The sequence below is a fragment of the Budorcas taxicolor genome, chromosome 21, assembly GCF_023091745.1.
Source record: "Budorcas taxicolor isolate Tak-1 chromosome 21, Takin1.1, whole genome shotgun sequence".
In the NCBI taxonomy this organism is placed as follows: Eukaryota; Metazoa; Chordata; class Mammalia; order Artiodactyla; family Bovidae; genus Budorcas; species Budorcas taxicolor.
The window spans coordinates 73,471,982-73,492,985 of NC_068930.1; the positions used below are offsets into that span (position 1 = coordinate 73,471,982).

General features: G+C 67.1%; 1 protein-coding gene across 1 annotated transcript in view; it reads left to right on the forward strand.

Annotated features, from left to right (window-relative positions):
* MTA1 (metastasis associated 1) overlaps positions 1 to 21,004 on the forward strand; it is a 33,044-nt gene continuing 12,040 nt past the window's right edge. The window contains exons 1-6 of the mRNA XM_052660152.1: positions 1 to 80; positions 12,898 to 12,965; positions 16,292 to 16,385; positions 18,606 to 18,656; positions 19,014 to 19,140; positions 19,499 to 19,562. Of these exons, the coding sequence (XP_052516112.1) occupies positions 53 to 80; positions 12,898 to 12,965; positions 16,292 to 16,385; positions 18,606 to 18,656; positions 19,014 to 19,140; positions 19,499 to 19,562 (432 nt within the window). The 5' untranslated portion in view covers positions 1 to 52. The remainder of the gene's footprint in view (positions 81 to 12,897; positions 12,966 to 16,291; positions 16,386 to 18,605; positions 18,657 to 19,013; positions 19,141 to 19,498; positions 19,563 to 21,004) is intronic.

Sequence of the window (21,004 nt, forward strand, 5' to 3'; positions counted from 1 at the left end):
GAGCCCCGCGCCCGCCCGGCCCAGCCCGCGGCCCCCGCCGCCGCCGCCGGACATGGCCGCCAACATGTACAGGGTCGGAGGTAAGGCCGCCGCCTGTCCGCCGCCGCCGCCGCCGCCGCCTTTATGCGCCGCGGCCGGGCCTCCGCCGGGCCCCCACCCGGACCCCCGCCCCGGGCCCCCCGGACTCCCGGCCCCCGGCCCGGCCCCGCCGTCTCCGCCCCCGGCCGGCCTCGGCCCCACACCGCCGCCCCGGGCCTCGCCGTCCCCCGGCCGCTCTGCACCGCGCGCCGCGGCCCCCGCCCGCCCCCTCGCCGTTTCCCTCCCCGCCCCCCCCCCCCGCCCCCCAGTCCGGTCCCCTCCCCCGCCCCCGCCCCTCCCCCACTGCAGGCCGGCCTGCCGGGGCATCCCTCCTCCCCCCGGCCGCCCGCACCCCTCGTCTGCACCGCACCCCGTCTCCTCCCCACTCCATCGTTTCTGAGCAGCCCGCCCTCCACCCCCACCCCGGCCCGGCCACGCTCACTGCGGCCCGAAAGGGCCCCTGGGGCCGCCCCGCTGGAGCCGGCGGGGACAGGGGCCGAGCTGGGGCGGGAGGGGGGGCTGTGCCCACCTGTTGGGGGCGGCCTGTGGTCTGTGAGGAGCTGTGGGGGATGCCAGCACCCTTCTGTGCGGGGGTCTGGCCTGAGCCCCGCGCCCCCAGCGGAGCGGAGCACGTGGTGCAGGAGGCCCGGCTGCCCTCCGGGGGTGGGGGGCTCCGGGGCCCAGGGATGAGGAGGGCCCACGGTGTGCCGGGCGGGCTCAGATCTGGGGTGCGGGCCATGTCCCCCCCTGGAGCCCAGGGCCGCTGAGGGCTTGGGCCTGGAGTATGCTTAGGGGCTGTGTTCTGGGGGGTTCCCTCTCCAGAGCCTTAGCAGCCTGTGGTCACCCCGAGCGTGCTTTCAACACACCCCAAACTTTTTTGCTGCCTCCTATTTCCCCAGGGCGGCAGGGAGGTGCTTTGCAGGGGTGTCGATGAGCCAGGTGGTCCCTTCTTGGGATGCTGAGCGGGCCGAGGCCCTGTAGGCTCCCCTCCTGGGCTGTTCCTCCCCTCATTGGGCCCCGGGAAGGCCCTGGCATTGGGTCTTGCCCCACTTTGTGGGGAGGGGGCTCCCGGAGACGGCACTGTTGGTTTCCCGTGGGGTTCCCAGCTGGTCCGTGAATTCACAGGGAGGCGAGGTGCCCGCTGGCTGTCTCTGAGATCCTGAGAGGCCCGCGTGCCCAGCTTTGGTGGAGCGTGTCAGGCCTGAGAGCGGCCGTGGCCTCGCTGTCCGAGCCACTTCTGTGCGCCGTCTGCCCTGTTGCTGGCCGGCTGACCCCGAGGGCCAGGCCAGCCTCGTGACCTTGGGCACACACCCCCACCTGGGCAGTGGGCAAGCAGGACACCTGCCGGCCCGTCAGGCCCCCCCCTGCCCGCTCTGGCTCACAGGTGGTCGCGGGAATGGGGGCCTGTGCCGCCTGTAGCACAGGCCCTTGGTGGACACGTGGGGATCGGGCTCGGCTGCAGCGGCCCTTCAGGGAGGGCCCTGTTCATTTCCCACCCTTGCCCATCCGAGCAGGAGCCGGTCACCTGGAGGGCGGTAGGAGGTCCCTGGGACCCACTCGCCCCCTCTGTGCTGGCAGCCCCCAGCCTCCCCCGCCCAGGTCTCCTGGCCACTCGGGCAGCTCTCCTCCCGCACAGTGTCCTCTCGGACCACATTTCTGCATGCAGGCCCTCTCTTTCCCGGCGTGAGACCCCTCCGGTTGGCCCACCCTTCCGGCTTGCCTGGTGCCCCTGAGGTTTACCTGGCCAGAAGCCCCCCATACGTGTGGCCTCCTCTCCCCTCCCGGGCTTCCGCCCTAGGGCCGCGTTGGGGTGCTGAATAAATGAATGAAAGGAGGCGCCCAGCTCCTGGCTGGAGACTGGAGGGGGAGGCAGTGGGGTGCTGGGGACCCTTCGCTGGCCCCCACTACACCTTGGCTGCCTGCCGCTCAGGGCGGGACCCCCACTGTGTGCTGTCTCTGCTCCTCCCAGGCCGTGGGCCTCGCAGCCTGTACTCACGTCCCTGCTTTGACGTGTGGGCTCCAGGCCTCCTGGCTGTGCAGTCGACCAGGGCCTGGCCGCACTCAGGCCTTGCTGCGCCTCAGACGCCTGTGTTCCCCGCGGGTCCCGGAGGCGCTCCCGGGGCCCGAATGGAGGGCCGCTTCCCCTTGGACTCCAGGTTGGTCCCTGCTGTTCCGTCCCCCGCCTCTGGACGGGATCCCAAGGCGCTGTCCCCTGGGTCCACAGGGCCTGTGGGCAGGGTGTCGGCAGGTCGGCGTCCTGTCCCGAGGAGCTGCTGGCTTGGGGTTGGGGTCGCCGTCAGGGCCTCTCAGGACCCAGACGGGCAGATGCGTGCCTCTCCCTGGGGCTGGGGCCCACCGGGCAGGCTGCCTGGCCTCGGTGCACCACAGGGACAGAACCTGGGGAAGCTGTCTGGACCCTCCACGCGGGACCCTCCACCAGTCACTGGATTCGGCACGAAAAAGTACAGGATGCCCGTTAGGTTTGCATTGCAGATACAACGTGTCTTAGCATCTGTGTGTCCCAAATGCCGCATGGGAGGGACACAAGAAAGTGGTCCGCGGCACCCAGCCTCTCCCGGGCGTCCTGCGTCCTGCCTGGCATGCTGTCCCGAGGCCCTGCCAGGGTGTCTGGGCGGGGCGAAGGCATGGCCGCAGCTTCGTGCCAACTGACCGGCTGGGCGGAGTGGGTCAGCCTGGGAGGGACCAGGCCTGGTTCTTCCCCAGGAAGTGGCCCGGCCTGGACAGAAGGCCTCTTGGGCGGCACGTGGCGGGCGAGGCCTGGATGCCGGTGGCGGGGTCAGGGTCCGCGCCCCGCTGCGGCGGTCTGTGCTTTGCAGGAGGGCGGCGGGTTCCCGTCCGGGGCGGCCCTGGGCTGCGGGCACCGTAGACATCTCTTTCTGCTCCTTCGTGAAGGCAGAGCTGATCCATCAGGCTCCAGGACAGACGGAAGACCTGCAGCCCGGAGCCGCGGGCGCCTCGGTCACCGGGCAGTGGGCGCCTGGGGCTGGCTCCCGTCTCCTCTCCTTTGGCTCTCGTGGTGCTCGCTTTTAGAAGGTGACGGGACCCCCGCCCTCCGGGCCGCGTGGCGGTGCTCCTGTCGTCCCCGCTCTTTCCCGTCTGTCTTCTCTCTGTCGGAGACGCTTCTGTGCTTGTTTGCTTAGCTTTTTACGAGGTAAGACGTTGCCAGGCGGGAAAGCTGCGCACGCTTCAGGGGCGGCAGGGACATGCTGGGGACCGTGGCGAGGGGAGCGGCCGCCTTGGGCTCCGGGCGGGAAGCGGGTGGACCACTGTGCATGTGTGCACACTTGACCTGCAGCCTGCCCCCCTGTTGGGGATCTTCTGGGGCCTTCACATTCCTCTGAGAGGAAACTGCGGCCGTTGCAGTCTGGGGTTAATTCGCGAGGAGCTGTGGCTCAGGGATGTCTTGGGCAGGTCCTGGGTTGGGGCCGGGCTGGGCGGTGGACGCCCTCCAGTTGGTGGTGGCCTTGCTGGGCACCTGGATGGGTGGGCATCGGTGCCGGACCCGCCGGGGCTGAGGGGGCCTTGGTCGAGGTTGGCGCAGGATCCCCTTCTGGGGCTGAAGTTGGGATCACTGTGGATTTGGGGGGCTGCCCTGAGGCCCTGGTCCAGGCCCCGCCCGGGACTCCGCAGCCTGCCTTCTCTCGAGTCTGGCATTCCGTGCTGTCCTCTGCTTCGCGCCTCTGTGCCCCCAGCACCCCTGCTCGTCTGTCCTCGGGGAGCAGGTGGGCTGGAGTCTGATGGCAGCAGGCCCGCTTCCCTGGGTCTCCAGGGGCCCCGCGTGGACGGAGGAGGCCGCTGGCGCCGTCCTGTCGGGGGCTCGGGGTGGCGTCAGGGTGGGGGCCCTGGGGGGGCCTGGCGGCCGTGCTCCTACCCTCCCAGGCCTTGCAGCCCTTCGGCCGCGATCACGGCAGCCTGAGGAGGTGACCTTTCCGAGCAGCAGGTCTGTCCTCTCCCCGGCTTCAAACTGCAGGGTCACCTCCCAGCGCCTCGAGGGCCCATCATCTGGCCCTGCCCCCAGCTGGCCCCTCGCAGGCCCGGGTCCCTCTAGCTGACCCACGTGACAGTGACCACTGGATGTGGGGGTGAGGGGTGCGGGCACAGCAAGCCCGGGGGTTCCATGCCCGGCACCTGGGGGGCAGGCCCACTGCCTCCCGCCCTCTGCAGGGTGGGTGTCCGGGCGGGCCCCCGGGCCCCCGGGGCTCTGTCTGTGGACATCGAGCAGGGGGGGCTACCCTTGAGGAGGGGGAGGTCACCCCTGAGAGGCGGCCACATCCCGTGTGAGGGGACCAGGGTCAGCACAGGGCCACCCGGGGGGGCATGCTCCAGTAGGCACCATGTGAGCTCAGGCCTGCGGGTCCGTGTGTGGGTCAGCGTGGGCTCTGCAGGGCCTTTTCTGGGGTCCAGGTGGGAACAGTTCTGCCCCTTCGTCCAGAGAGAGCACAGGGCGTCTGAGCTGAGGCCTGGTGCCCGGCCCGACCCCCTGTCACCTCCATCCTCTGACCCCCTGGATGGAGGCCGGCCCCTTGGTTGTCGGCCATTTCGTCTCTGGGCAGGGCCTGGCCTCCGTCCAGGGGGTGTGTGCACGGGGGGTCTGGCTGGAGAGATGGTGCGGCCACACTGGGCCCGAGGGGGTGTGCCTGCCAGGCCCCGGGCCCGTGAGGCTCGGCAGGTGAATGTGGAGGCTGGCCAGGGCCTGGGGTCGGGCTCCCGCAGGCTCCCAGCTCCTGGGCTGAGCCTCCACGCCCCCCGTGGGGTCTGCGGGCCCGGGGCTGGCGGGAGCCCGTCCCTGAGGTGCTGGTGACCCGGCCCTTCAGGGGCCGTGCCGCGTCCCTGGGGGCCGCCCTCCGTCCCGCCCTGCCTCGTCGCTCCTGGCTGCTCGCCTTTGTGAGCCTGCGGGTCCCTCAGGGTGATGCTGACCAGCGGGGCCTCGAGGGAGCAGTCCCCCAGCCTTAGGACCGTGCTGTTGGAGGTGCTGTGCTTTTAGTTGGAGGTTCCGGTGTCTGAGTGGGCCCAGCGATGCCCTGAGGCGCGTCCAGGGTCCCTCAGTGCCGGCAGGCTGCAGCCGTAAACCGGTGGTGTGATATGAGCCAGGATGTGGCTGTCAGTCTCCGAGCCGAGCGCGGAGAGCAGGTGCTGTGTCGATCCCGAAAGAAAGCCTGGCCTGAGGCTGCAGGAGCCTGACTCTGGCCTTGGCCCTGACCCTGACCCTGACCTCGCCCTGGGCCAGTGGGTCAGCTCAGGAGAATTCAGCGTTAGAGATGATTTCAGAAATGCGATTACTGTGGCTAAGGGATTTTTAACGTCGGAAGCTAGGTCTGCCGAAGCGCTCACTCACACACCCCTTGTGGCTCAGCTCTTTGACTTGGACAGGTGTGCACAGCGGCTGTCACACGCTTCCAGGTGTGTGGTCTCAACAGGCTGAGGAGGGCCCCGGCGGTCAGACGGCTGGCACGACCCACCGGTTTCCCTCTTGCCTTGTGGTCAGCCCCCCACGCCCAGCCCGGCTCCGCAGCCCCGAGGGGACCCTATCGCTCCTCACGCCCCCTAAAGGGTGTCACGCAGCACGTCCAGGGCTTGCCCAAGTGTGGAGAGCACCTTCCTCTGCCTGCCAGGTCGGTTCTGTCGAACGGACGTGTCGTGGTGGACTCAGCAGCTGTGGGACGTCGGGTCTGGAGGCCCCAGCCTGAGGGCTGGTCAGCAGCAGAGGCGGCTGCTTGCAGTTGTGGAGGCCGCAGGTCCCCAGACGCGGTCCAGGCTGCCTCCTGCAGACCTGACGTCTCGGGAGAGCCCACTTCCTGGCAGGGAGCTCTGGGGTCTCCTGTAAGGGTGCAGAGGCCCCCTTCTGGGGCTCACCTTCAGCCCCTCCCAGAGGTCCTGCCTCCAGATAGCGGGCAGCTGGTTTGGGGTTTCAGCGTGACATTTGAAGGGCGTGTTCGCGTCGCTGCAGGGTCATCTTCAGCCTCTGGTGGCTGCATGCTCCACCCTGCTGTGTCACCTGTCGTGGTGAGAGTCCCGGGCTGGGAGGGCCTGGCGGGGCGGGGACACCCTCAGTGCCCCGGGCCCTCTGCACCCTGGCCGGCTGGCTCTCGTCGGGCCAGTGTCTCTGTCGAGGGTCTGACAGGTGGGCAGGGCGCCTCCGGTCTCCCCGGATCGAGGCACGGGGCACCTTTCCGCCTGCCGGTTGGCCTCCTGGCGTCTGGCCGTGTCTGCGCGCCCTCTGCCTGGCTCCTGAGGTCGGGAGGGAGCTCGCCAGCGAGTTGCGGCGCTTTGTTTACCGTTGTATGCTTTAGTCCTTTATCAGACACGTGTTTTGCAGATTTTTTCCTTTACAATTGACACGTTTTGTGCATAAAATCCGCCAACCCCAAGGGCACAGAGGTCTTGCCCTGTGTTCTCTGGAGTGTTTATGGCTCTGGGCTTTGCCTGTAAGTGTGTGGCCCGTTCTGACCTACTGGCATGTGCGGTGGAGGCGAAGGTCCTCGGCCTCTTCCTTGTGGGTGTGAGTGCCCTGTGGCCCGTCTCCACCTCTTACCGTTCGGACCCCCCATCTGGGGGGTCTGGTCACAGCTGTTTGCCTCCCCGCACCGTGTGGGTCACTATGACTTCACAGCAAGTCTGGGTCAGGTGGGACGCCTCTGATTCGTCCTTTCTCTTTCAGCTGCACTTGAGGCTCGCGAGGTCTTAGTTCCTCCAACAGGGGTCAAGCCTTGGGCAGTGACAGCGCTGAGTGCTAACCAGTGGGCGGCCAGGAAGGCCCTGGCTTCATGCCGTTTCCAGATTGCTTCATCTGTCCTGCTGTCTCGGATGCCCCATGTCAAGTGTAGGGTTGTCTTACTGACGTCTCTGCAGAAATCACTGTGGAGTTCGGTTGGGATTATGGGGAAACTGTGGCTGATACCAGCTTGGGGGAAGGTTGGCATCTTTTCCAGGACTAGTCCCTCCTGCAGGGCCTGGCAGGCTGTGGCCCGCTGACTGCTCCTGTGACTCACGAGCTAAGAATGGTTCCTACGTTTTTAAATGGTTGAGGGAAAAAAAAAGGAAAGAAAACTTTAGGACGAGTGAAAATTCCGTGAAATTCCAGTCTCAGTGCCTCTAAATAAAGTCACGTCAGGACGAGCCCTGCGGGCATGTGTGCCTGTGTCCTCGGGCTGCTGTGGGGCATTGACGAAGTCGAGCGGCGGATGGTGAGGTCGCCTGCCCACATGTCCACCCGCCCTTGGGGCTGTAACTGAGTCACACGCCCATGTCGTAAGGTCAGTGTCCCAGAGAGTGGAGCGCTGGGCTCAGGAGGGTCCTTGCGGGGTGCGTGTGCAGGAACAGCGTGTGTGTGCGGGGACAGCGTGTGTGTGGGGACAGCATGTGTGTGCACGAGTCTAGCGTGTATGTGCGGGGACAGTGTGTGCAGCGGACAGCGTGTGTGTGCGTGGGGACAGTGTGTGTGTGGGGACAGCATGTGTGTGCACGAGTCTAGCGTATGCGCGTGGGGACAGCATGTGTGTGCAGGGACAGCATGCGTGTGCACGAGTCTAGTGTGTGCACGTGGGGACAGCGTGTGCGTGCAGGGACAGCGTGTGTGTGGGGACAGCGTGTGGGGACAGCGTGTGTGCGCGTGCGGGGACAGCGTGTGTGCGTGCGGGCACAGCGTGTGTGCGTGCGGGCACAGTGTGTGTGTGCATGAGTCTAGCGTGTGTGTGCGGGGACAGCGTGTGTGCGTGGGGACAGCGTGTGTGGGGACAGCATGTGTGTGTGCGGGGACAGCGTGTGCGTGCAGAGACAGCATGTGTGTGCACGAGTAGCATGTGCGTGCAGGGACAGCGTGTGTGTGGGGACAGCGTGTGTGTGTGCGGGGACAGTGTGTGTGGGGACAGCGTGTGTGTGCACGAGTCTAGCGTGTGCGTGCAGGGACAGCGTGTGTGCGTGCGGGGACAGTGTGTGTGCGTGCGGGGACAGCGTGTGTGGGGACAGCGTGTATGCGGGGACTGTGTGTGTGTGCGTGTGGGGACAGAGTGTGTGCGCGCAGGGGACAGCGTGTGTGGGGACAGCATGTGTGTGCACGAGTCTAGCGTGTGCACGCGGGGAGAGCGTGTGTGCATGGGGACAGTGTGTACGTGCAGGGACAGCGTGTGTGTGGGGACAGCGTGTGTGTGCGCAAGTCTAGCGTGTGTGCGCGGGAACTGCGTGGGGACAGCATGTGTGTGTGGACATGGTGTGTGTGGGGACAGCGTGTGTGTGGGGACAGCGTGTGCGCGTGGAGACTGTGGGGACAGCGTGTGTGTGGGGACAGTGTGTGTGCACAGACATCATGTGCGTGGGGACAGCGTGTGTGTGCGGACATCGTGTGTGTGGGGACAGCGTGTGCGCGTGGGGACATCGTGTATGGGCGGACGGCGTGCGCGTGGGGACAGTGTGTGCACGTGGGGACAGCGTGTGTGTGGTGACAGCGTGTGCACGTGGGGACAGCGTGTGTGGGCGGACATCGTGTGTGTGGGGACAGCGTGTGCGCGTGGAGACTAGAGACAGCGTGTGTGCACAGACATCATGTGCGTGGGGACAGCGTGTGTGCGGACATCGTGTGCGCGGGGACAGCGTGTGTGCGCGGACAGCGTGTGCGTGGGGACAGCGTGTGTGTGTGCACAGACATCGTGTGTGTGGGGACAGCGTGTGTGTGCCAGGACAGCCGTGGACCTTCCAGCTCAGGGAGGGCCCGTCACAGCTGACCCTCCTCACCAAGTCCATGAAGACAATGTGATGGGGCCTCCACGGATCTTGGGCCGGGCAGGAAAAGCCGGTCCTTGGCCATGGCGTCCCTGCGTTGTGCTGGTGGTCAGCTTCCCAGGCTGAGGGCCCGGAGCCCTGGGGTCAGGAGCCTGGCTCTGTGAAGAGTCTGCCTGCAGGCACAGCCAAGATGCTCAGAGAAGTTGGGAAAACACCAGCCTGGTGGCAGTGGAAGCGGGCTCTGCTGGGACGCTGTGTCCACCTGGTTGGGCTCAGGGCGGCTGGGGGTTGTCATCCCAGGGTGTCCGCCAGGGTGCTTCGGGACAGGTGTGCGCTGGATCTGAGTCCGCCCTGCCCCGCCCGGCGCCGCGGGGAGCGGCTAGCTCCTGCTCTCACCCGTGTGTCCGTCCCCTCTTGCCCTCGGGCGGCTCAGGGGCTCCTGGGTCTCAGGCCGTCAGATGCGGGCTGACCCTCACCACCAGCCGCCCTGGCCCCTGCTTGCGGACGGCACATCGTCTGACCTCTCGGCCTCCGTATCCGCGTGAGCCGGCTGGTGGAACAAACCGCTGCGTGTGAGTGTGCACACACCCGTGTGTCACGCCCATATACGTGCCTCTTCCTGCCGTTGGCTCCGTTTCCCCAGAGAACCCTGGCGGGGCAGCCCTGTCACAGGTGACGGGTCGACAGGGCGGGCCGCAGCCGGACACTGGGCAGAGCGCGTGAGCACGCTGGGCAGCTGCTCAGCAGGCGCTGTGTGCAGAACGCAGGGTCTCCCACCTCAGCCCACCTGTGTGTCTGCCATGAGCCGCGTCCGCCTGTGGGCTCTGCTGTCGTGAGCTCTGCGAGTAGTATCAGAAGTGGAGGCTGCGTATCTTGACTTGCCCTGCCCAGAACGGGAGGAGCGCCTCTCAACCGGTTCAAACGCGGACTGTCTCTGGACGTCAGTTTTGGTGCAGCTTTAATGAGAGTTCTCTGTGAATTCATCTGAAAAGCACGTAAAACGGCACTTCCTGCAAGTTTACGCGTTTGGTTTGGTGGCGACTGATCCTGAATCACCGACTGCTCTGCGCAGGTTCCTCCTGTTGAAAGGCGAAATGGGACCTCCGTTCGGATCCACGTTTGCAGCGGGCGTGTTTTCTGAGCTCAGGCTGCAGTGCCAGCGGTGGAGGTGTCCAGGTTTCAGAAGCCGCTCCGCCGCCTGCCTCTGAGGTGCTTTGGGTTTGCTCCTTCGCCCACAGGACTCTGCGGACTTGGCGGAGCTGCACTCGAGCTTCAGCTTAGGATCCTCGCGGCAGCAGGATGCAGACCACGAGCAGCAGAGGAGAAAGGCCACGCTTCCCGCCCGTCTCTCCAGGGCTGCAGACAGTGTGACCACACGCACTTCGGCGTCCAGGGTGTTCCTCCCAGCCGGCCACGTAGCCAGGGCTGGCCTGGGGCCTGCTGGGCTGACCCTTCGCTGCACAGACGCTGAAAGGGGCAGAGAGGAAGCTCGGCAAGTTCGATACGAATGGTCTTGATTCAGCTTTCGCACTGGCAGACGGATACTGGTGTTTGGGTGCTTCCTGTGTGGAGAGACGCTGAGACCGCGGCACGGGTTGGTGTCAGCAAGGACAGGGCCCCGGGCTTTCGTGATGAAGCACGTGAACTCTGAGCCCTGCTTAAATGAATTGTTTCTCCCACCAACAGAATTTCTTAGTAGACCAGTATTTTATCAGAAAAAGTGTATTCAGTTGTTTACTTTAGATTTCATTGGCAAAACGTTTGTGGAAACGTATCCTGTAAATAAATAAGCTAGAGGGGTATCTTTGGTCTCACTTCCTGTCCTGCGAGGCCTGCAGTCCTTACTGTCGGGCCCTTTACCGGAAAAGGTTCACGGTCTGTGTTCTGACGATGCCTCGTACGTTACTACTTGTTCAGACTTTGTTGGTTTTCCTCACTAGTGTCTTGCAGATCTCTGCGCAGGACTTCTGACCTTCAGAGGTTCGCAGATGGTTAAGTCGATACCGCAGCCCTGAGTCCTCAGTGGTGCTGATTTCTTTTCTCTATCAGCGTGCTGGCTCCTGGCTCTGCGGGACTGTGGCTGCTGCCGGCAGGCCCTCTCTGGCCGTCGGAACCAGGGCTCCTCTGCACGCTGCACGGTCTTGTGGTGCGCCTTCTCCTGCGGCGCGTGGGCCTAGCCGCCCCGTGACACGTGCCGGCCTCCCGGACCGAGGGTGGACCCTGTGTCCCCTGTGTTGGCCGGCAGATTCTTAACCCCTGGACCACCAGGGGCGTCCTGTAGACGGTGCTTCTGATAGACTTTTGTATCCCGTGAGCTTGTAAACCCTCCCTCGTGAGCTGCTTTCTTCTAACAAGAGAAAGCAGGTTTATGGAGCAGGCCGCCCTGGCCGCGAGCAGCTGAGGTCCTTCCAGCCCACTGAGGGGCCAGGGTGGCCCCAGCCTCGCAGTGCTGGCAGCTGTTTGGTCGACCAGGAATTTCTCTGCGGCAGCCACGTCGTCTGCACGGAGAGCGTCTCTCTTCCTTTCCAGCCTGTGTGCCTCGAGTGTTTACTCTTCTGCTTGTGGAGCCGGCTGGGCCCGGGGGGTGAGCAGCAGGGGGTGGCGGGCGCCCGGTCCCGGGTCCATCAGTAAAGGTGGCGTCGCTGTAGACTTTGGAGAAGCCTGCCAGCGGGCGAGGGTGTTCCTTGGACTCCTGGTTTGCGTCTGAGTTTTAACCAGGAGCTGTTTAGGTGTCGTCGGCTGAGGCGGCTAGGTGGCTTTTCATCCTTACTCCGCCGCTGTGACCCCCGGGCCGGGGGTGTGGCCCCATCCAGGCTGCCGGCCTGGCCTTGCAGAGGTTGCTCCCTGGGGTGGGGGGCTCCATGCTGTGGTCCCTGGGGTGCCAGCGAGGGTATTGGGGCCTCCTGAGCCGCAGGCCTCTCCTCCAGTGCAGTGTGAGTGGACCTGCGGTTGGCCTTCCCTCTGTATTTGGAGGGGTTTCGGGGGGTTCTTTTTTCTTTGTGTCTCTGCTAGGCTGTTGCTTCTCAAGTCAGGTCCTTCGTGGGTGTCCCTGCAGCCCCCTGCCCCCTCGTGGCTGCTCAGGGTGAGGCTGCTGGGCACCCCCCCTCCTGCCCCGTGTTTGTGCCCACCTTGAAGCCCGCCCTCAGGAGTGCGGGGGCCCTGGGAGTGTGGCCCCCACCCCTCCGCCGGCCCCCCCACTGCCGCCGCCCCGGCCCCGGTCCTGGTCCAGGGAGCTGGGTGCTGCCCTGGACACACGGCACCCAGGGGCGTGTGGGCTGTTTCCGGTTCCTGACATGTAGGAGCGATTCTTTCAGGTTTAAGTTGCTTATCATCTGGTTTCTTAGAGTGAAAGCTTAGATGGTTGATCTGAGGCCTTTCCGTAAAAACGGCTTTACTGAACAAGCCTGCATGTGATAAATTGCGCCCACCGCATGGCCAGCCCCCGCCCCATCAGCGCGGATGGTGTGACCCCTGCTGTGACCCCTCTGGGGTACTGTCCATCCGGGGTCAACTGGGCCGTGTGCGAGCCTCAGCAGAGTCCAGCGGGGCAGCCATCCCCTGCGGGCGCGCGGGGAGGTGAGGGCCCACGGCCGGGCTGGCAGCCGGTGGCCTGGTGGCTGTCCTGGGCTTCCCCGGGCAGGCCCCCTGCTCCCACTGCAGGCCTCCCTGCGCCCACCCCAGGGTTTTGGGGAAACGAACTTCTGTGAGGGGAGTTTGCCCTGACCTGAGGCCTGGGACCCTGCTCCCCTGCGTGCCCGGTCTCCTCCCGCCCTTGCGGGAGTCCAGGACCCCGTCCAGCGCATTCGTCTTTCCAGGGAAGGTGGTGGTTTGCCAGGGCTGGGACTGGTGTGCGTGGGGTGGGGTGGGGTGGGGTCTGGCAGCCCTTCCCTGTGCTGATGTCTCTGGAGCCACACCCATCCGACCCAGGTGCCTCCCCGCACTGTGAAGATGTCCCAGGGGGCGGGCTGTGGACGCCCGCCTGGAGCAGCGACCCTGCCTCAGCTCACCCACCCCCATAGCGAGGACCCTGGGGCAGGTGAGGGCTCCGCACAGCTGACATGCTCTCCCCCACCCCCTTTGCAGACTACGTCTACTTCGAGAACTCCTCCAGCAACCCGTACCTGATCCGGAGGATCGAAGAGCTCAACAAGGTAGCGTGTGCCCGTCCCTGCTGGAGCCCCCTCCTCGGGGTCTCTGCTGGCCTTGCCGAGGGGGGGCGCCCCGACCGAGGAGTGAGAGTGAAGGACGCCCCTGCCCATCTCCCTGCCCGCCCCACACCAGCAGTGTCCTGGGCGGGGGCTCCTGAGCCCTTCCAGCCCCGGGAGCCACCCCGCCTCTCCTGCAGGCCACCCGGTTGGCCGCATGGGCGGGGGTTCTAGGGGGCCGCCGAGCACGCCTCCTCCTCAGCCACCGTGGAGCCCGGTCAGCGGCCCTGGGGCCTGCTGCTGCTCCCTGCTAGGTTCCTGCGGGGGTGGCTGTGGCCCCCTCCCCGGAGCAGCCCTCCGAGAAGCTCCATGTCGCCCGTGCAGGCGAGGGGCTGCCTTGTGGGGCCTCCATGCCAGGCCGGTCAGGGCACTTATCCCCCAAGGATCAGACTTGGCTTGCGGCTGCACCCCAGCCCCACGACCACGCTCGCCAGGACCAGGCATGGGTGGGAAGTTGGGGCCCCCGGAGTCCCAGCCTGGGGCTGCCTGCAGTGAGCCGGTGCTCCCGGATGGCCTCAGGCTGGGGCTGGGGCCTGGCCAGGATGTGCCGTGGGGTGGCCTCGCTGTTGGAGCCTGGGCCCTGGGGCACCTCCCCTGCCCCCTGCTCACCGCCTGCTGGAGCCACAGGGCAAGAGGGCTCCCCTGTGCCCGCTGCTGCGACGGGATCAGGTAGTCACCCCCATGTGGTGGGCACTGGCACCGGCTGAGGGCGCAGCTCAGGGCCAGGCCTCTGCCCCCAGTGTCTCCTCGGCCGGTGGGGCCGTGGCGGCTGGGCACTCAGAGCAGCCGTGGGGCCCTTGCTCTGGCTGCGGCCCTCCCGCTTGATCCCTGCCCGTGGCTGCCCGGGGCCTCTGCAGGTGGGGCAGGGGCAGGCCGATCGCAGGAGCCAGGGCCCACGGCCTTCTGCCGCGGTCTGGCTGGTCCTCAGCCCTGTGCCCTGCCCGCCTCCCTGCCGTGGGGCACCGGGCTTGATCCCGGCTGGAGAGGCGGTCGCAGCCTGGGCGAGCGCGGCTCAGGCAGAGGCTGCAGGCCGGTCAGCCGGAGGGCTCTTACCTGACGGTGGCCGGGGCCCTGGCAGCTTCACGCACATGGGAGCTGGGGAAGGGCGAGATCTGGGGTCAGACCTGAGCCCCTGTCCCCACGAAACGCCTGCCCTTGGCCGGCGGCCTGGGGGGCGGGAAGACGGAAGGGCAGCTTCCTTGTGAGGCCCGTCACGACGGCTGGGGACAGGGCTGACGCGGGCGCAGCTGATGAGGGAGACAGGCCAGGTGCGCCAGGCACCCTCAGGGACATGGCCACTGCTGCGGTTGGTGGGGCTGGGAGACTCGGGGAGAAGTAACCCCTGGAAGGTGCTCGTGGAAACTGGGACGAAATCACAGAGAGAGAGAAGTCAGTCAAGTGGAGGATCCTCTGGGGGCCCAGCAGCCAGCCAGCAGGGGTCAGAGGGACAGGGGCTTCGCAGGCGGAGAAGCGACCGAGGAAATGCTCCCCCACCCCACCTGCCCGTGCGGCCTTCCTCCCAGAGCCGCAGGCCTGCCCAGCCCCAGGACAGCGGATGCCCCTGCGGAAGGGTGCCCTGCAGGTGTCTGGCCTGTCTTCACGCCATCGCCCTGGAGCGGCCTGGGGAGGTGCGGGGGTTCCCAGCAGGCGGAGCAGGCAGGCCCTGGAGTGGCCTGTGGCGGGCGGAGGGGAGCGGGCCGCGTGGCAGGCGGGGCCACCCCCGCGCTTTGCTGCTCTTCCGTGAAGGAGAGCAAGTGGACAGTGAGCTTTGTTTAAGGAAAGCGCAGTTGCTGTCGTCCTGTGGGTTGGGGTCTGCGTCGCTGCTGGCTCGCCCCCTCCCCTCTGACCCCGCAAACCCTCCTCGAGCTGTGCCTGCCACCCCCTTCCCTGGCCCTCCCAGGACTGGGGGCTTCCGTGAGCTTGCGAGGGGACTGCTGAGTTTCCCGCTTAGGAGTCTGATTGGGTTTGTATCGGATCTGCCTTGACTGCGTGGAAACGTTAAGTCTTTCCGCCGCTGGAGCAGATGACTTGCTGTTTTGAAAGGACAGGGAGAGGCCTGCTGTGGGGGTGGGAGGGGCAGACCCTCGGGGCGGGGCTGTGGGGGGCCCGGCAGGCTCCCCCCAGGAATTAGAAGGCAGATTTCAGAGTGAGGTCAGAACCCGGGTGTGGGAATCTCCGCAAAGTCCAGCAAGGGGCACCAAGTAGGTGTCGCCAAGCCCAACGGGACATCCCCTGCGCGCCGCACTGTCATCCTGACGGAGGACCCTGCAGGGCGTCTGCTCCAGGGCAGGGCCCCCTGGGGGCGTGCTCGGCGATGGCGCCCTGAAGACACAAGCCCGGCTGCTCCGTGGTTGGCCTCCCGGCTCCATCCAGTCGCTGCTGCCATCCTGTTGAGGTGCCGGATGTCTGCGTCTGTCAGAGGCCCCTCGTCCTCCCCAGCTCGTCGGATGCCCTCCAGACTGTTTCTAGCGATTGCTTTTCGGTCTGGAAATCACAGTGCGCAAAACTCGGGACGCCTGTGAGTCCTGCAGACTGCGTCCCGATGGGCCTGGCCACGCTCAGGACGGGTGTGCCACCTGCAAGTATTCTGGACCTTAGTTTTCCCTGGAGACATCTTGGTTCTTGTCACGTCCCTTGTAGGCTGGAGGGAGGCTGTGTGCCCTCCGACGTCTCTGTGGCGATCTCGTAAAGCAGCAGAGAGGGGAACACTTACTTTGCGTCAGGAACGTGAGAAGCTCTGAAGACTTCCTTGAAAGGTTCCTGGTCTGATGGAGTTGAATAACTAGAAGTTAAATGCTTTGTGTAAAGAGACTTTATTTAATCTAATGTGAAAATTTCTGCAACATTTTAGATTCTGCGAAGATTAGGGTTGTGATACCGCCCTTGTATTACTGTTAAAAACGCCGTGAACGCTGTTAGTTTAAACAGTCTCCTCCGGGGGAGGCGAGCGCCCCTGGCTCTGCCGCATCCTGGCTGCCACTCGGTCGGGGCCTCGTGGGCCTCGGCAGCCTGACTGTCCCGGGCCATGGCGACCGCTCCCGCCCAGGTGCCCGCGTCCCTCGAGGCTCGGGCTCTCCTCACGAGGCGGCTGGGACCGGCGCCCGGTCCTCGGTCGTGCCTGTCTGGTGTCCGCTCGCAGGGGCGCGGGCGGCTTTAGGTCCGCTGAGCCTCCCCCGGCCCTGGCCGGCGTGCCCTGCCCCGTGGCTCCCTGTGCTGGCCCCTGCGAGGGGCCGCCCCTGCGAGGGCGCTCAGGGCCCGCCTTGCTGTTGCAGACGGCCAGCGGGAACGTGGAGGCCAAGGTGGTGTGCTTCTACCGGCGCCGCGACATCTCCAGCAGCCTCATCGCCCTGGCCGACAAGCACGCCAGTGAGTCCTCCCGCGCGCCGCCCCGTGCCCCGGGGCCTTCAGCCGGGGGCGGGGCTGCTGTCTGTGTGCTCGCGTGGACCTCCCCTTGTACAGTGCAGGGGTCACAGGCCTGGGCTCAGGCCTGGGGGTGGGCCACGCAGGGCGGGCGCCTCTGGTGGGGGCGGGCTCCACCTGTGGGTTCCGGCCCGCGTGCATGCATGCGTACCTCCTATCGACAGCGTCCTTGTGGCACGAGCCTCCGTCCAGTGCAGGACCTGGTGCTCTGCCCATAGGGGCAGGGGTGGGGTTCAGGGTACTGCCTGCGGCCTCCCCGTGCTGAGCAGAGGAGTTGGATCCTGGAGGTGCGGTGTTAGTGGGCCCGGCCCCATCTGCGCCATCCCGATGGTCAGGGCCCTAAGGCAGGCCGGGGGTCTGTGTGGCCCGGGCATAGCCAATGGTGGGCAATCTCCCGTGTCCGTGCCCAGCCCTGAGTGACCGCAGCCCTGGCCCTCTGCTCACGGTGGCGGCCGTGTCCACGGGCCCAGCTCTCCTGACGTTGGGCCCCAGGGGAGCTTGTCCAAGTGTTAGGTCACAAGACCTGAGGGGAGTGGGTCCCCCCGAAGGAGGGAGCTGGCGGGGCTGGGGAGGCCCCCACACCCGGCTCAGGGCAGGGCCTCCGTCTCCCCAGGACCCTCCGTCTCATGGGGCCAGGCTGGACCAGGGGAGTGGGAAGGATACTCGGGCCTCTTCTGGCAGGAGGGATGGAGGCTGGGTGGGCGCCCACTGTGTGGTCGGATCTGCTGCTAGAGTTGCTTCTGGGCCTGGAGCCCGAGGCACGAGCTTGCGCCCCACCCCGCTAGCACAGATGCCCCGGGCCCTTGGGCCTCCCCAGAGCAGGAACGCTTTCACCGGGTCTGCAGGCCTCGGGCTGCCTGCCCGGCCCTGCTCACAGGTGCATGGGCCTCCCGCAGAGCTGTCCTGAGAGCCGGACCTTGCCTGAGGAGCAGTGGGCATGGGACAGGTCCTTCCAGGAACCCCAGAGCGAGTGCGGGGCTCAGGGGAACTGGTGGGGTGTGTGGGTGAGGCCCCAGGGGCTGTGTGCCCCTGGGTTCCTTGACGCTGGGTACCACAGCCCCCTCATGTCTGTGGCTGCAGAGCCGTGCAGAGATTCCTGGTCTCCTGGGGGCAGGGGTCAGCCTGGCCGAAGCCCTGGCTGCCCCTGAGGCCGCAGTGTGGCTCCTGGCCGCTCCTCGTGTTGCTGACGGTTGGGAGCCCCGGTGGGCCTGTGTCGGCATGAGGAGGGTGAGGTCTGCGGCCATGATATGGGCCCCCAGGGCCTGTCTCTGGCCCTGGCTCCTTGCTGCTCTGCTGGGCCGGCGAGGCTGCCCCTGGATGGTATGAGCACCAGTGTGGGCTGGGGGCCGTCTGAGTGTGGGTGACCCCCTTGCGTGGGGCTGTCCTGGGGTCCCCAGGGGTTGGCAGGGTGTGACGTGGCTGCAGTGTGGGTGGGTGCCCAGGTCCCTGTGGCCCCCGCCCAGATAACCTGGCCCGGCCTCCTCCCCAGCTGCCCACACCCCAGCCCCCCGGCTGCTGAGCTGTGGACACGTAGGGGGCAGCGCGGGTCCCTGCGCAGCCACCACAGGGGGGCAGCAGAGGGCTGCAGGCCGCACAGGGGCCCGAGCGTGCTCCATGCAGCCTCCTGGGGGCCTCGGGGTGGTGGGTCGTCTGGCTATGGGCTTGGCTTTCCCTGTCCCCCTGCGTAGCCCCAGACCACCACTGCCAAGGGCACTCCCGCCCCAGGCCTGCCTGTGCGGAGTCCACATCCTGGAGGCCCCCCGCTGCCCCCCACATGCCAGACTTCCAGGCTCTCCCTGTGGGCGCCAGTGTCCTAGCCGTGGGGGGTGGCTGAGGACCCCGGGCAGGAAGCTGTGCCGCTGATCTGGCTTGGGGACCCATCCCGCCCCCACCTGGTTCCCTGGGCCCGCTTCTCTGGAAGGTCTGCCTCCCTCCGACTTTGCCCCCACAGGCCAGCCCAGGCTGGTCTGGGGTCTGCTTGGAGGGATGGGTGGCGTGGGCGTGGGGATGGGCAGGGCCAAGGTCAGCTAGGTGGGACGTCCTCTGGCTTTGGCCGGGTGGTCTGCGGGCTCCTGTCCACCTTGCCTCCCAGCCTCACCCCCTCAGCCAGGCTGGGTGCTGAGGCTGACCTGCTGTCTGGGCGCTGTCTGTCTGTCTGCTGTATAGCCCTGTCAGTCTGCTATAAGACCGGATCGGGGGCCGACACCGGCGAGGAAGGTAAGAGCCGCCCTTGCCGGAGAGTCCTGGCGCCTGTGCGCCGGGCTGCATGCCCGCCCCTGCCTGCCCCCCCCTGCAGCTTGGCCTTGAGGGGGTTCTGGTGCAGGGAGGGCACGGGACATGGCCATGGGGTCTCTGCCCCCCAGCCCTGGACGTGCAGCAGCGGCCACCTCGTCTCCCCTGTCTCCCCTCGGCTGGCTCAGGACACGTCCTCCTTCCTGATGAGACTCCCCGGCTGCGGGCTGCTGGGGCGGCTGGGCTAGAGTGCCTGCCGGGGCCCCCTGCGGGGCGGGGGCTGGGGGAGCCAGTGGGTGGGTCTGTTCGGTGGCCTGAGTCTGTGTCTGCTCTGTCCTTCAGGAGAAATAGAGGAGGAGCTGGAGAACCCGGAGATGGTGGACCTGCCTGAGAAGCTCAAGCACCAGCTGCGGCATCGGGAGTTGTTCCTGTCCAGACAGCTGGAGTCCTTGCCTGCCACGCACATCAGGTACCGGAGGCCTGGGCGGGGGACCGCACATCAGGGGCCGCAGGCCTGGGCAGGGACCACACGGGGCGGGGGGGGGACCACTACCGCAGGCCTGGGCAGGGAGTACAGGTCAGGTATCCCAGGCCCGAGCGGGGGACCGCACATCAGGGGCCGCAGGCCTGGGCGGGGAGTACAGGTCAGGTATCCCAGGCCCGAGCGGGGGACCGCACGTCAGGGGCTGCAGGCCCGGGCGGGGACCACTACTGCAGTCCTGGGGCGGGGACCGGGGCAGGGACCGCACGCCAGGTGCCGCAGGCCTGGGTGGGCACGGGAGCACCCGCCCGCCCTGATGCCCGCCCTCCTGTGTCCTGCCTCGCAGGGGGAAGTGCAGCGTCACTTTGCTGAATGAGACCGAGTCCCTCAAGTCCTACCTGGAGCGGGAGGTGAGGCTCCCCCGCCCCCCGAGGGGCACAGCTTGTCCTGCCGGGGGCAGGGAGGCCGGTGGCAGCTGCCCTGGTTGCCGTCTGGGCTTCCCCAGCAGGCGGGTGCCCACCCAGCCGTCCTGGCCGCCATGTCCCGGCCACACTGCGCCGACCCAGCATTGCTGGCCGGGCAACCGGAAGAGTCTGAGTTTGTGAAACGGGTCGTCAGTGCTGCCCGGGCTGGGGGACCAACCTCGTCCCACTGGTGGACGGGCCTTGCGGTGATGCCCGAGCTCCTCACCCTGTGGCCGCTGTCCCTCCCGCCGTGACCCCCAGGGTGGGTGGTTCTGGCGGGCTTGCCTGTCCATCGTCCCCTCTCCCGAGAAACATGATAATCAGAGCCATCTCCAGAGGACACACGCATGTCCCCGGAGCAGCAAGACGCATCTCCAGGGAAGCCGGGGGGCCAGCAGGGGTCGCCGCAGCGGGGCTCAGGCGTTATCCTGCAAGGGCAGGTCAGGGCACGGCCACGGGGACACGTGCCGCTGGCTCCCAGGGGACCTGCCCACGGATCCCTGCAGTTCCTGCCGGAGTGTCATCCCCTGCGGGCGGCACCCTCCCCAGGCAAGGCCAGGCTCGCCCGGGGCCCCGAGGAGCGAGCGGAGGGGCTGGTGTGGACTGGGAGCGCAGGTGGCTGCCGGTGCCTGCGGTCCAGCGATCCAGTGAGGGCGGCCTGGTGTGCGGCCTCCCTGATGCCTGACTCAGGAGTTGGAGAACCGCCAGGCGACAGCCTGGAGTCGGCGCAGAGGAGCTGCCGGGGCAGCCCGGCTCCCCGGGAGCCCCTGCCTGTGGGAGGCCTGGTGTGGCCTGGAAAGGTGGCGGGCAGAGCCGGGCCGTGGCCCCAGGCAGCTTCCCCTGGGGAGCGGACGCGTGGCCTGCAGTTGGGAAAGGCCCCCCGGTGGCAGCCGCCCGAGCAGTGCCGTGGCGGCTGTGAGCAACCTCTGGAGGTGCATGGGTCCTGCCGAAGCACCTGCGTGTGCCTCTAGGGTGCACGGCGGGCGTCTTCTGCTGTTCTCCTTCACCCGTCTGGGGAGTGGGTGCCTCCGAGGAGAGGGGGGTGGCCCAGGCGAGGGGCTGGCAGCACAGGCACGCAGCTGCAGCCCACGGGACCTACGCCCAGGAGCCCTCGGCCCTGATGCGGGGGCAGCCCCTGCCCGCTGCCACCTGGGGCTGAGGGCTGTGGGGCACAGCCACAGTGGAGTCGGGCACAGCGGGGGCGCGGGGCCAGGTAGACCCTGCGGGATACAGGGAGGCCCCAGGGGAAGCCCTGGGTGGCAGGCTTGCTTTCGAGAAGCGGCCCAGGCCGGCTCTATGCCGCTTCCTGGGGGCCAAGGAAGGTGCCCACGGGCTGGGGGCAGCCAGCTCTGGGCGCCAGGCCCGGGACGTCCTGTCACGTGGCTGCT